This window comes from Pholcus phalangioides, unplaced genomic scaffold (assembly GCF_987345545.1).
Source record: "Pholcus phalangioides strain wild (caught in Gottingen) unplaced genomic scaffold, Ppha-v1.0 ptg000015l_1, whole genome shotgun sequence".
NCBI lineage: Eukaryota > Metazoa > Arthropoda > Arachnida > Araneae > Pholcidae > Pholcus > Pholcus phalangioides.
Genome location: NW_028301608.1, coordinates 36,191,049 through 36,206,492, shown reverse-complemented (window position 1 = coordinate 36,206,492; position 15,444 = coordinate 36,191,049). Strand labels below are relative to the sequence as shown.

General features: G+C 36.3%; 1 protein-coding gene across 1 annotated transcript in view; it reads right to left on the bottom strand.

Moving 5' to 3' along the window:
* Positions 1 to 15,444, bottom strand: part of LOC149075932 (LHFPL tetraspan subfamily member 3 protein-like) — an 88,886-nt gene continuing 73,442 nt past the window's right edge. Inside the window, exons 2-3 of the mRNA XM_089243446.1 lie at positions 8,250 to 8,495; positions 1 to 2,557 (exon numbers count right to left, since the gene is read on the bottom strand). Coding sequence (XP_089099572.1) covers positions 2,367 to 2,557; positions 8,250 to 8,495 — 437 coding nt within the window. The 3' untranslated portion in view covers positions 1 to 2,366. The remainder of the gene's footprint in view (positions 2,558 to 8,249; positions 8,496 to 15,444) is intronic.

Sequence of the window (15,444 nt, the reverse complement as noted above, 5' to 3'; positions counted from 1 at the left end):
TGTTTTATGATATTTTTATTCACATTTCCACACAGATCTACATATAAAAGAAAATAACGAAAATATATCGCTTAATTCTTGTATTTACAGGTACGTATAGGGCAACAGAGACACGCGAGTGAATCAGAAATCAATTATTACACTGACGAATACCAAATGAAATTTTACTATTGTAGCGTATTTGTGAACCCATTACAGAAATTACAGGTCTGTTTGGCGAAATATGGGTTCGGGTAATTTCCTTCTGAACTTTAATACCGTCATTTTTACAGAGTTTTCAGTTTTAAAGAATTTGCAAAATCATCACTCGTACCTATAAAACACTGTTTATACATTTCTACATGAAAAACATTAGATTCTACAGAAGAACAAATAAGAAGAGAGTATTTTTGTGCCTCTTGGGAGTTTCAGTTGTATCAGGGCATCTCCTACATGTTTGTCGCGAGCACAATGCAGTGCTCATTACTACTGCTGAACCGTACACTCACTTCGTAAACATTGAACGTCTGATAAATTGGCTACACGCAGGAACGTGTCTTGCGCGAGCGTGTGTGTGTGTACGCATTGCCCTAATGCATTTATATTGTCAGAGTAATGTTTATTTTGTGTTCTATTGGTCGTGCCATCTGTTTTCCATGTTCTTAAGTGAAAATGGCAAACGCCTGAATCTTCATGTCATGTAAGTATCGTACCTTCAACACTGAAGCACGCGATAGTGATCAATGTTCATGTTCAAGCTCGTTTTCGGTAGGTATTGATCGACTCAACAATCAAACACTTCATTCCAGTTGGATTATCATTATGCTAACTTTTGAGTTTGAACATGTGCTACTAAATAGGTGCTCACTCTTCTGAGGATGATGACTATAGACGTGCTCACGACTCGAAAGAGGTTGAAGACCCCCTGTATATGGCAATAACTATCTTATAACTATGGTTTTTTTTTGTTATTGCAGTTGTTAAAATATTATTATTTATGGAGAAAATGACGTAATCAATAATCTTAGTGACTTTAAATTTTCTAAAGATTAATGTTCCAGTTAATATTCATCGAATAATTTTATTGCATCGTATGGATTATAATATCTGAGCAATGATGCAGCATATTTACCCTTTCAGACCCCGAGCATTCATTTTTTGGAATTTCAAAATATTTTTGCATTTTTGATACTCGAAAAATGCATTAAAAAAAAGTAAATGTCATCAAATCTTTATTTTTTCAAATTTTCAATTTTTTTTGTGAAAAAAATTATTCACTTCGTTAAAATTTTTTCAGCCATTATGATGCAGGGTATATTCATCTTCACATATAATTTTTTTCCAGAATTTTATTGCCAAAATTTATGTAATAAACCACACTTTTTTCCCCCACGGAGGCGCTTTCTCCTGGAAGCCTTCATAAAAAACCCCCAAAAGTTCAACTTTGAGTGCTTTCTTCTGATGAAAGCCCCAAAAGTTCATAGTCACCATATTTCAACCCACAATTTACACAATCCTTTAAGTCAGAACTTAACCACCTGAGGTCAAAAGAAAAAATTCACTGTGAGAATAAAAGCAACCCGCTCATTTGTGGCACCAGGGTCTGAAAGGGTTAATAGACTAAAGACAGTGTTAGAAGGGAGAGAGAGAGAATTACCATTGTTAAATTATTTTCCACACACATTGTTCCTTTAGCTGTAATTAATAATTTAATCTAATTATTGTTATCTAAATTTTTTTTTTTTTTACTGCATAGGATAGACTTACTTTAGACGATAGAAAAATTTTCTCAATGCAAATACATAAAATATTTTAGGAAAAGCATAACAGTTGTTCTAACTTGTCGAGTAAAAGCTCCTATGTACGAGTATGTAGCGTATCTTGTTATTTCACACACACATATGTAAATAGCAAGAATACGCCATTTTTCAAAGTTCTTTCGACTACAAATTCGAGGTCGACGCAACGTCCCATAAATATTACGGAACAAAAGCGAAAATAGAAAATTTTCCTCTGTCTTACGAAAATGGAGTTGTCGCAATCGAATGTACATATTTCAACCCCATGTACTTTAATGCAAAGAACGTATCCCTATTTTTCCTTGTATCATATAAATGTACGTTCTTTGGTAAAAGTGGCACTTGATAATAATAATAATAATACACGTTTGATTGCACTCGTACTCCTTTTTCTCCGAATTCAGCGTCCAAAAAAATGTTTTTAGGCACTTCTACCATCATTAACATACAAAATTTATCGTCCTTTCACACAAAGTGAACTGTCTTTTTATAAGTTCCTTGTGGCACAGGTCACACAGTAAATTTCCGATGGTTTTGATGTTGTTGTTCCTTCTTATAATTATTGATATTTTGAGCTTAGCGAGGATTTTAAAGCTGGAAATTGGAATTGCTGTTGTAATCAGGTCGGAAGCTCTTGACGGATCTCATCGTGTGGTTGTCGAAGTCCGAGAAACGATCGGCATCTCCGGCCGGTGTCACTACCATCACCGGTTGTAGGTTCGTGGACTTTCTCGATGGGCTGGATTGTTGGTCGGATACAAATGCCGTGTTCACTTCACCTGTGGAAAAGAAAAAGTATCATTTAGATATTTCAGAACAACTCCCTTTGAATGTTTCGTGATTCACAATAATGATGTTACCTACCAATGATTGTCCGGATACCTGCGTATATCATTAGGGGATAGTTTTGGGATGATGTTCGATGTTACAGTCTTAAACCACTGGGTTTTTTTTTTTGTTGTCAGTCAATTACCATGCCATTCCTGAATTGTAACAATACTACGGGACTGAGAATTGTCTTTACAGAGAAGATAATGGACCGGCCCCAAGGCCGTAGCTATGATTTTCGGCAAACATGATTTTTGTCCCAAATGAAAAACTTGATTTTTATACGATGCCTTTTGTTCACTCTTAAAATTTGACACCGGGTGGGGTGCAGTTGCCTCTTTGTCCTCCTCTATCTCTGGCCCCGACCGTCTCCCCAGGGCCTTAAAAATTATTGAAGGCTTCTCTAATTTTATGCAAATTTTCACCAATTCTGAAAATATTTCTTTCATTATTTCCGGATTTTTGTTCTGGAAATTCCTTCTTTTTCACTAATTCTAAATTTTCATTGTGATTCTGACTTTTCATTAATGATAGCGTGCTAATATTTTTGTCGTCGTATTTTATAGTATTTCTTATAACAATTCAAATGCAACTACAGGGTGTTTCAGAAAGGACTCCCTAACTGTGAAATGACATAGCTTGCAAACAGTGATAGATAGATGAAACAAGTACAATCGTATGCAAAATTAACAGAATTTACACATTGTGTCTATTTGAGGCAGGGCCGGAACTAAAGGAAGGCGCAGCTGGGGGGGGGGGGCTGACCCGGGTGGCAAAATCTTAGGGGGAGGCAGTCTTAGATGGGTACAAAGAACATCGTTATAGAATTATCGAATTTTAAAGTTGTGGGGGCTGCAAAAATCCTAGATACAGTCCTGGTTTGAGGCATCATGTTGGACGGTCGCACACCCCTCCATGTGTTTGACAAAGGGTCCCTGGCTGCTAAGAGGTATAGAGAGATCTTGGAGCCCTATGTTCGACTTTTCAGGGCGCAGTTGGCCCTCAGTTCCTATTCATGGAGGCCAACGCTCGTACTCATCGGGCTCACCTGTTCAACGATTATCTATAAAGTGAGAATATTCGGCGTATGGATTGGACAGCCAGATTTCCTGACCTAAACCCTGTAGAATATGTCTATGACGCTCTTGGGAGGGCAATTGCATCTCGCCATCCCCCCTCCGAGAACCATCCCGGAGCTATAAACCGCGTTGCTGCAGCAGCGGGACCAATTGCCCCAAGGATTCCTCAACTGCCTCATGTTCAGCGGTATGCCGTCGAGCTGTGCGACCTGTCTGACTGTGAGAGGGGACCGTACCCCATATTGGGTTCGATCTCGCAACGTGGATTTTGGACATTCCTGCAGTGATGAGCTTTACCGATGCTTGCGTACTATGAATTTTGTATGGTGTATATCTTTCTCTGTTATAACTGTGTATTCGTACCAAATTTCATTAAAATCTGTCCATTCGTTTTTCAGAAATTTAACACAATTGGCTAATTCCCTTAATTTTGCACACGGATGTAATTCGTTTAGTAGGTGCCTAGAATTTCAAATGCGGGTTTGTGAAATTAGTTACAACTTTGACTTACAAATATAGCTCATAGATGGCGCCTCGCACTTTCGGACAGTAGATGATATTGTCCTTCATAAATTTTGATCAAATGACATTACGATGGATTCGAAATGGTCACCTTGCCTAAGAGTGACATGAAAAATGTGAAGAGGGAAGAGATTAAAGTCACTTTCGTGCAAGGTCTCTGCTGCAACGGATGCGTATGCACACCCCCCCCCCCCAGAGGTAGACATGAAATAAGATGATTGTGGCGCCACCTATTAGTTGAAATTGCAATTAATTCTGCAAAGCGGTGTATTTAAAATTTCAGGCCTGCCCATCAAACGTACTAATTGTTCCATGTTTCTATTTAATCACTATTTGCATGTTATGCCATCTCAAAGTTAGGGACTCCTACTTGAAACATCCTGTATGTTCAGAGCCACCCTTAGGAGCAAATTGCGGGGGAGTGAGGGGCCCTAAAACGTGGGCTCCGCACCTACGATAACGATAATTTCTTTCGTAATTTCTGAATTTTCGTGAATTCTGAAATTTGTGGAAGCATTTATTCTGTCTGTTCTGAATTTTCATCAATTGTGGAAGTATTTTTTCATTCATTCTGAATTTTCATGGGTGCTGGGATTATTTTTATCTCTTTTAATTATGCTTCTATGTCTCTCTCATTTTTGATTCGTCGATTCTGAATTCGCATCAGTTCTCAGACAATTTCTTTCATTAGGACTCTATTCTAATTAGTTTTGAAATTATTTCTTTCATCAATTTGAAATTTTTACATTAAGAAATTGTCATTAATTTATTTTTTGTTAATTCAAATTTAATTGTGTCTAAATTTTTTTTTGGACGGAAATTTTCCATCATTCTGGATTTGCCGATTCCCTCTTTCCCACAGAATACAGTCGAATCCCGCTTTAACGAACACTTTTCTAATCTCCCAGATAAGTTTACATAGGAACAGTGCAAAAACCTAGAATACCTTTATAACGAAATTTCATTATAACGAAGTGATTTCTCAGGTCTCTTGGAGTTCGTTATAACGGGATTCGACTGTATTTAATATCGGGGCTAAGGGGCCCCTGAAATTATTATAAAGCCTCTGGCCTTGCTATTATTTTCACAACGGGCCTCACGTCTGGTAAGAGCGGCCCTGCGTATGTTATTATGATAAAACGCTGTATATTGTGATATTTTCGTAAAACTGGAATTCAGTTTATTCAGAAAAAAAAAAAAGATTGAATGTATAATTTCGACGAATGACTAAACTAAAGATGAATTGCCACATAAATGGCGATCATCTGGAACTAGAATTTTCTTCTTATAAGTTCAGGAAGAGAGCGAGCAGAGACATCATCAACATGGGTGTCACTGAACTGTGAGTTCTGAATGAGTAATTTTGAGGGCATGTCATGCACGATGTCATTCTCTGCCAATCTTTGTGTTTGAATCACCTCAAACACGTCTTTTCATCTCCATCATCGTCCGTCAATCACACTTTCTTTCACAAAATGTTTCGCGTTTTTCCACCCTCAACACAGTGAATATGTATTTATTTTATTTCGTCCATATTTGAAGATGAATGAGCGAAGATGGATGTTAATCATATTCCTTTTTAATGCTGATATTTTCTTCCTCCTCTTCTTTTTCGTTTGCATGAAAAGATTCTGATGATTTTGAGATGAATGATTATAAACATGTAGGTTTTTTGGAATTGATTTGATTGAACTGAGCTCATTGAATAGATTTTATTGGCATTTTACTGTTAAGCCGAAACTTTTTTTTTATTACTTCTCTACTGTGTGATTGTAGCTCATTCCTACAAACTACTTCTAAGATGAATAATGGTAATATATGACCGATTTTCTGTATTTTTCTTATTTCGAACGGAATCTATCGATTGGTGCTTAAATCCTCTGAACTTATTTTCTTACGTTTTTGTTTGAATTTCTTTTTAGGATTCGTCATTCCGCAGTTTTTAATTTCGTAAAGAAGGTAATTTTATTGCATTTGTCGAAGCATTCCCGACTGAACTCGTCGTCATTTGACTTGATAAGAGAAAATCAGTCTGTAATATAGGTTTTTTTGGAATAGGTCGATCATTTTCTATGGGTTGATTTTATGGCCTCGTTAGCTATAATTGCTGCAAATGGGCCGAAATGAACAGTTTTTCATTTACGAAGTTCATGAATACAGAACTAACATGGAATTTCTTTTCCTTTTCTTCCATTTGTGCAATAATAATAATTAGGATACAGTTTTTCCCAGTGCTTTAGACTCTCAACAAATCATTTGTTGTTAGGGTTTTTTCTTATACTTCACATTTTTGCATGTTTTAAATATTCAAATTTTCTTTAATTTGATATTTTTTAAGAAGTTCCTCGCAAAAATTTGTTTTTATTTATTTATTTATTAACTAACCGAACTAAAGAAGCGAATATCTCGATAGACCATATTATCATATTATTACACTGGACAACAATGAAATTGCGTCCGACATGAAAATATACAATCCCTAATGATTTTGACCTACTGAACTATCATCATGAAAAAGGTTTATTGGTTTTTTTTTTGTTGTTGAGGTATCATCATGTAAAGTGTGAAAAAAGTGCTTTACGAGTGATATCTTTGGATAACGTGATTCTGAATAATTTTGACCTGTTGAGCACAAAAACCAGCATGAAAAAGTGCTATCGGCCTCTTTGTTTTTGGAGATATTACCGTGCAAAGTATTTAAAAAGTGCTTTATGAGCATTGTCTGCTGACAACAATGAAATTGCGGAGATGAAAGTCAAACACGAAAATTTACAATTCCGAATAGTTTTGACCTGCTGAGTACTAATATCACCGTGAAAAAGTTCCATTGACGTTTTATTGAAGAGATATTACCATGTTAAGAATGAATTAACTATAGTGCTGTAATGTATTTGTTTTTCTGTGCGTTTTTGTTGTGTCTTTCTGTATTTTTTTTTTTCACAAAAACACAGACATACATACAAACATACAAATACATACAAACATACAAATACAAACACATAGGTACAAACATAAAAACACATAAATACATACACTTTGTGACCCCAAGGGACTTAAAAGTCCTTCTAGCAGGTCTAAAGGGGGTTATAATCCCACATGTTCCAGACAACAGCTTTCATAACGATTAGACATGTAAATATTTGTGTTGTGTTTTTGTATTGTTGTTGTGTCTTTATATATTTGTGTTGTGTTTATATATATATATATATATTATAGAATATATTATTAGAATATATATATATATATACATATATATATATATTGTGTCTTTATATATTTGCAAGATTTCCATATATTTATGTTGTTTTTCTATTGTGTTTCAATGTATTTGTTTTGTACTACTATATATGTATTGCATGTGTACTTAAAAAAAACCGGAGCCAATTTAGCTTTTTTAGACTATAGTTAGATTCGTGTTCAGCATACTAAATTATATAGGAATAAACAGTTTTTATTCAAGACGCAGAAAAAATTTCAAAATTTGTTGTCTAGTGTTATTAATATGGCCGACCAAACACTGTAGATTCTTTGTATAGAATCCCCTTCTCACATTCCCCGTAAGGATCTCAGAGGAGGTATACAGGTTCCCATAGGCGTAAGCAGAATTTTCTCAACGGAGATTTCAATTTTTTTGCTTCTCAAGGGTGGGTGTACGTTTTTTAATGCAAAATAACACTATAATCTCGGCTTGATGGGGTACGCCAATGCAGGTTCCTACGCCTCCTCTAAAGTTGAGGCAATCCTAAAATATTTTTTCCCGTTCTATATAGCATTGAAAATATGTTTTACCACAAAACTGATGTGAATTTCTCAAATCTGTTACAGGATAACTTTCACAAACTAGTTAAAACATTAAACTTTAGCATGTGCAGCATTTTACTCTTATGAACCAACAGCAATGGAACCACCGGTTTATCCAATTATGTGCGATATATATATATATATATATATTTTTTTTTAAAGCAACATTTTTCACATTTTCACTTTTATACTGGTGGGGATGAAAAGTTTTATTAAGAAGAGTGTGTGTTTCACAAATTACCTTTATATATGGATCCCGAAGTTATGTAGTGCTCTGGTAGAAGTTTCACGTATCTCGTGCCCAAGACGAACGCTAAAGCAGCGAGTACTGCGCAGTCACATACTCCGATGATGGCCAGGATGTATGCCCAACGAACTCCACACTGTCCAGGATTGTAATCGTCAGCTTCTGGACCACACACTTCACGCACGACATCGGAATCCCAACCGGCCGGGAAAGTCAACACTCCTATCACCATACAGATGGCTATGGAAATAAAAAGAAACATAATTTTTAAAAATGGGATATTGAAATTCATGTAATTTGGAAAAAAAAAAATTCAAACTCGATAATTACGGAATATGAACTCGACAGCATTTCTCATGAATTTAATAATATTTTATGGTATTGGGAGTGTACTATCGCATAATGTATTAAACGTACACATTCTGTGAAAATCACCTGGAATAAACAAAAGCTAGAACTTAAAGCAGACTTAAAATAATAGAATAATTCGACTGTATTTGACATGAATTTAAACACTTTTGAGGTTTTACGTGAATATCCCGTTACATATACAGGGTGCATAGCTACTAGCACGCACCGCATTTTACTAGTGAACCGTTGATCTTAGAGGCATACTTCCGATTAGGAACAGCATCCAAATAACGTGTAGAACCACCCTGTCCTCTATAATTCCACGTTTCTATGTCTTTTATTACTCGCTGAGATGTTTTAATTTAAAAACGGGATAAATGCTTGTAAAACGCGTTTTACCCCCATTTATCCTGTTTTTTCCAACTTTTTTCCGTTTTTTGAATATATCAGATGATTTAATGTCATGAAGTAAACTAGTGAAAATACTCATCTTACGATACTAGACCTATCCAAATGAATTGCATATGATTTTCTACTTTGACCATTTCTAAGAACTTGAATCGGTATCATTTCGCGGCATTGCATCCGATCGATCTAGCTTATCTCGGCTATATAGGCCTACCACAATAGCACTACGCTACCAGAAGGATCCTAGAATATGTGAGATATAATGTGGTCATCCATTAAATGAGAGGCGGAACCACGAAAACTGTGGTACCCTTAATCTTCGTAAGTTGCAATATAGCGAAAACTCGTTGCACATGAGGAATGCGTTTACGAAACTCTCGCCTGTTCTATATATTTCTCTGTTGTCTTGTGGAGGAGTTTGGTTGGTCTATTATACCCATACCCGCGTGAAATTTCTAAAGAATAAGAGAAAAAAAGCGGCAAATGAATGTTTACTGCCTCCAGTCGAGAAAATAAGAATGGAAATGGAACTCTTTTTTTGAGCTTAGACAAAAGACGTCATAAAGGAAAGGAATAAGAAAGAAATCTGACGTTCTATAAGCCATCATTATCGTAGGCGAAAGAGCGATGGCGGGTGAACTCGCAGCCATATGTATGAGTAATTCAATTCAGAAATTATATAAGAGAGAAATACAACTCTATTTCTCCCGACGGGTCAACGCTATTAACATCGCTGCTGGTGGGGGCGTATCTATTTGACCTGCGGATTTTAGGCAGGTCAAACCGGAAATTCTCTCGTAAAGACCACAGCTTATATATTATAACATATTTTGACCGGAGAAATGACCATATGCTGTTAAAACAGCGTACAGTTACAGTAAAAGCTGGTTTTTTTTTTTTTTTTATCCTGGTCCGTAATCTTTAACATCCATTAAACCTCTGTTAAAGGGCAGCAAGTTCCGAGGGATCAAATTCTTAAGGAACGGAGAGGGCCCACTATATTCAACAACACAAACAGCCTATTGAAGGAAAGACTTTTTTATGGATATTATGCCGAGGTGAACTTGGAAAGGAAAGTCTACTAGTCTCCACCGGGCATCGAACCCAGTCCTCTTGCAATTCGGGCAAGCGTGCTATCTATGTACACCACAGAAGACACATGATTATTACTTCCTTATTTACGCTCTGTAGCGTGTCGCGCTAATGTAGAGGTATAGTAGTCCCCTCCCTTAACTTTAGCAAATAGCCCTCCAGGTGGCGGCAGTAGCGGGATTGAGACGATTTTTTTTCTCAGCCTAAATGTAAGAATTTTTTTTTCTTCTGGATATTATGCAGAGGTGAACTCGGAAAGAAAAGTCTAGTAGTCTCTGTCAGGAATCGAATCATCAAACAGTCTATTATTTCCCAAGGCCCGTTTATACGCACACCACACACACATCAAGTAGTTTAGTAATTAACTAAATTTTAAGTCATCGGGTACTTTAAAGTGTATGCAGGTGTTAAGTTACACGTCGTTTAGTTGTTAACATGTCAAGTTGTTTAGTTGTCACGTAAAAAAGCAGATAGACCGGATTATGTTTGTTCGTTTAAGTAGGCCTAAATACATGGGCCAGCAGGCGCGGCTTGGTATTATCCACTGTGCATTGACTACTTGATCACTTACGTTGGGACAGTTTTTTCGAGCACTTGACGACTTAAAATTTAGTTAACTGCGTAATAAACTGCTTGACGCGTGTGAACTGGCCTTTAGAATTAAACCATTTCGATTTTTTTCCTCACTGGACTCCAAAATCCCCTGCTCATTACAAGTATAATGTCGATTACACCTTTCGTAGACATGGGTGAATACAGTCGACTGGTTTTGGGTCAATTTTAAAACTATGCAAAATTTATAGGGTGTTTCCATTCAAATTAGCTGAACGGATTTTGCGAATGGGTCCAGTGGGCATTTGGTTTTAAAACGTGAAGATAAATTTTTCATAGCAAGCATCTTCAACCTGATGCTCGCGAGTCAAGCAGTTCTCACACAATGAAGTATTCAATAGCGATGTCTTTACCTGATTTGGTGTTCGCAAAATACTGATTTGATCTCTCGACTCGCCTATTCAACAACCCCTTTTTAGTTATATTTAAGAATTGACGTTTTGATGGTTTGATATTGTATGTAGAATGAACAGATAACCCGTATCTTTTGACCGTAAAGACTTTTTGAGTAAAAAAAATTGCCCGTTTTTCTACGAAGCTTTTACTCGAATTCGTTATCTTCATTGTGATAGCGGATAGGTAAATCGATAGTGGATCAATTTGCTCACTGCAGAAACAGATTTACTTCGCGATATAGATGTAAGTTTGAGTATAAGCATTTAAACTGATTTTGCAAAAATTTATTTTCAATGATTAACGATATTTTTAGTTGTTAGTTCGCATCATTTGGCTATTTCTGGAATCGTTGGTGATCATTTTGGCAGTTTTTAAAATAATTCATGATTATTTTTGTGACAAGTACCGATTCCCACTGTTTATCCCGTATTGAATATTAAAATTTCCGTTATACTGTATATTAAAATAGCAGTTTTTTTAATTAACTCTTCCAGTGGCAATGTGAAGAGATATCTCGCCTAACTTTATACCTATTATTTCAACAATTCCGAGTTATCTCGCTTCTTTACAATCCTATCATTTCGGCAATGCCGAGCCTAGCTAGCTTTGTACGGCAGCCTTTGCCCGATGACACATAACAAGCCTTACACAGGAACAAACTTCACATCAGGTTCACTACACGTACACGTACATTCCAACGTGTATCAATTCGTTAGAAGTTCCGCAAAGGAATATGAGCGAGGGGCATGTGTGCTTAAGTTTTAGTAGTAGTGTCTTTGCCTGAAAAAATGTTGTCCATCCCCCTCCTAACCTATCCGATCAACTGCCCGTGGGCGGAGTCGGCTTTTGATCAAAGTTTGATAACAGAAGGAGAAAGATGATGTTTTTTCCCTTGTCCTTCGGGACAATATACGAATATGCGTACAGTATAACTTTTTGAGAAACAGTGAAGTATTTCTCTTCCTTGCTTATTATTATAATAATTATTACTCTTGGTTTTGGGGGGGGGGGAAGCATTTATCAGCTGTGCAAGATGGAAAAAATACAAATACAACGCCACAACAGGTAAAATGCCCAACGAGGTGGCTGAGAAAAACATGCCCATAAATTATTATTCTTGAAAAAAAGGTTACATTTTACAGAGATGTTAGCAATTTCCACTGTGGCTGTCAGTTGTAATGTGGTTAAGGGGAAATTTTAAAAACCGCTTAAACGGATTATAACGATATAGCCTCTCTCTACCTCCGCCTCTTCCTTACGAGTATGCTTGGTGGATCATTTCATTTCGCGCAATCACTGCCCGTGGTATCTGTTTTTGTATATTCAAGGATTCGAAAGATATTTCCTCAGAGAAATATACTCTATATAGTTCTCTTCCTAGTTATCATCAGTCTAACAAGTTCCTTATAAATACAAAGAAAAGGGAGTTGCGTGTGTGTGTGTGTGCGTATGAGAGACAAGACCTTGAGTTTCACAGTTAAATCCGAGGCCACCATTTCCATTTCAACAAGCCAACAGCACCCATTACTACTCTTCCCCACATCATCGGACAAAAGTTAAGCTCGCTTCATTCGCTTCAATGTCTTTATTATTATTATCATTATTTTTCTTATCTTTTTCCGTCTTGCGTCCCGAAACGGACGGACTTTTAGGCAAACAAGTCCATTAAAAAAAAAATGTCCAAGAAAATTTCAAGTGAAATTCGCTTGTGGATAAGCTATAATTATCTTCCGCATAGCTAATATTATTATGCCATAACTGATGTGTTTTTCTCTCTCATCAGTCCCCCGATTGGGTAATGAAGGATAACCTAATCGATAAATGCAACTGAAAAGGGGGGGGGGGTGTACCCTTGAGATAGAATATGTGTGTCTTTTCTCTTGTTAAATTATCGTAATTTGAATTGAATTTTCCGTGCACCCGTTATGTATACAAAATAATATTCCTTTCTCTCTTATTATTGTGCGTGATGATTGCGAATTTCTGTCACGTTTCGAATCAATTGAGATCCCGTTAACTGTGAATATTTTCGAGCTTTAGTTCTTAATCCATAATTGCTTTGAATGGTGCACTTGAAATTCCTCGATATTCAATGTCACGAGATGGAAATGATTATTCGGAATCTAAAAAGAGAAGATGATGCAGATGATAATCTATAATTCTTCGAAAGTAATTTCCAGTGGTATGTAATGCCATTGTAAAAATTGGTGTCAAGAAATGCGAGAAGAGTTTTTTTTTAAATCATGCTGTCCTTGAGTCGGATTCTCTTTGAGTAAAAAGGAACCCTCTTTCATCATAAAAATAATTTAACTACGTTCGTGGTATCTCTGTGCATGTAAATGCATTCGAGATCATACATTTGTCTTTGCTCAACTGATATATATAATAACTGTAGTTTTAATCGTTATAGATATGATCTCATGTGTATACAGGGGATATGCACGATCAAATTAAATCCGTTCAAGTGGAATTTTTCTGTTTTTATTAAGAGGAACAGAAAAGCTGCATCCTATAAGGTGGAAAAATTAAATAAAGCAAATCTATATAAAGATACCAAAAGGAAGATATACCTACTGGTGTTGCCAAGGTTGCGAGCTTGGAGAAATGTAAATACAGTATTCTAATCAACGCTTTTTCAATGATCTAGCTTTTTAGTGAAGTTATTTAATTTTTCAACAGTACAAAGTACGAAATTTTTTTTATTCAGAGTAGGTGACGAATTTCTCGGATTTGACAGCCTTTGGTCCACTCTATATCAGATGCGATGCAGTGTTTCATCGGATTTAGCTAGTACAAAACTTTTTGAACGACTGCATATCAACATTCATATATTTTAATCTTGTACCAAAACATCAAAATAATTTAAAAAAACCAATATAATTAATCCAATCGGAAAATGTGAAAGATAAGCTTATATTGGCCATCTGCCTTGTATTATCAAAGAGATGAAACTGTTCTCAGCAATATAGCTTTTCATAATGGAGAGCTTGTGATCTTGATACTTGATCGATTTTATCCTGTCCTGTAATGAAGTCAGAATACACTTTTGTTCGTTATGATATTGTTCCGGATAATTTCCACAAGACATCGATTACAAAACAAGAAGCGGTTCGACGGACAAACACAGATTTATTTACAGAACAGCAATTTACACGTATGAGACCTAATGAGAGAGCTAACAACTTTCGCGTAAAGTTCAATCACAACTGACTTTTCATCGAATCTCTAATCTGGAATCTCTCCTCTTGTGATCGCCTCACTATTTATAGCTCTGGCCGAAACTTCGAGAAAAAGAATATTCCACAAATTTCTATTTCATAGTACCAGGTTTGTGGCGCCACTGTCTAGAGGGGCGGAACTCTCTGGAATGTTCTTGCGTTAAACCGAAGCCGGTATCATCTGTTGTTGCCAACAGATTTCGATATTTTTGAGAGTCGTAACAAATCGCGTCATCTATCATCTATAGATCGTAACAATATATATTTACTGCGTGACCATATGTATGTAAATATATCTAAATATATAAAATAGCATGTCCTGACTGACTGATTCATCATCGCCGATGATGATATGAACTCCCCCACCCCCGAGTTCAAAGGTTATCATGCTGATCCGAAACCGCTGCAAGTATAAATATTAAATTTAAACAGTAGTCTCATTTCAAGATCTAAAGACTCACTAAGAAGGGTTTTTAAAAATTCGACTCCTAAGGAGGTCATAAGGGGATTCAAAGGTTTATTTATTTATACAATATTGTTTGGTCGACGGCTCTGCAAAAGAATGCAGGGATGTGGGATTTGACAGAGGTGACGATTGATGCTACGAATAAAATCGATCGGAAATGGAAGTACAATCTATAGCGTTTGATGGAAGGTTGTTATTGTTCGAGGGGGAAAAAAACTGAATTTGAAGCAATCTGTGGATGCACGGAAAGGTTTCAATTTTTTTGGTAGTGATTGAGGTTAAATAGAGAAATCATGCCGAGCTGAAACAGCTGAAATTATAAAATTTGGTTAGTAATTTTATTGCATGTTTTCATGATGTATAAAGCCTACCTAAGAAGGGTTTTTTTTCGAAATTCAGCTCCCTAAAGTGGTCACGAGGGAGTTCAAAGGTTATGTGGGATAATCATCGCTGAAGCTATAAATATGAAGTTTGATCAGTATCATAATTTATAATATAGAAACTCAACCCTCAAGGGGGTCATGAGGGGTTCAAATGTTGTGTAAAGGGAATCATCGCCGAGCAATTTTCAGATCGCCAAATCCACGGGAGCGAAGCCGCTGGTAACAGCTAGTACTGTATATTACTACTGCATACTGCAGCTCGC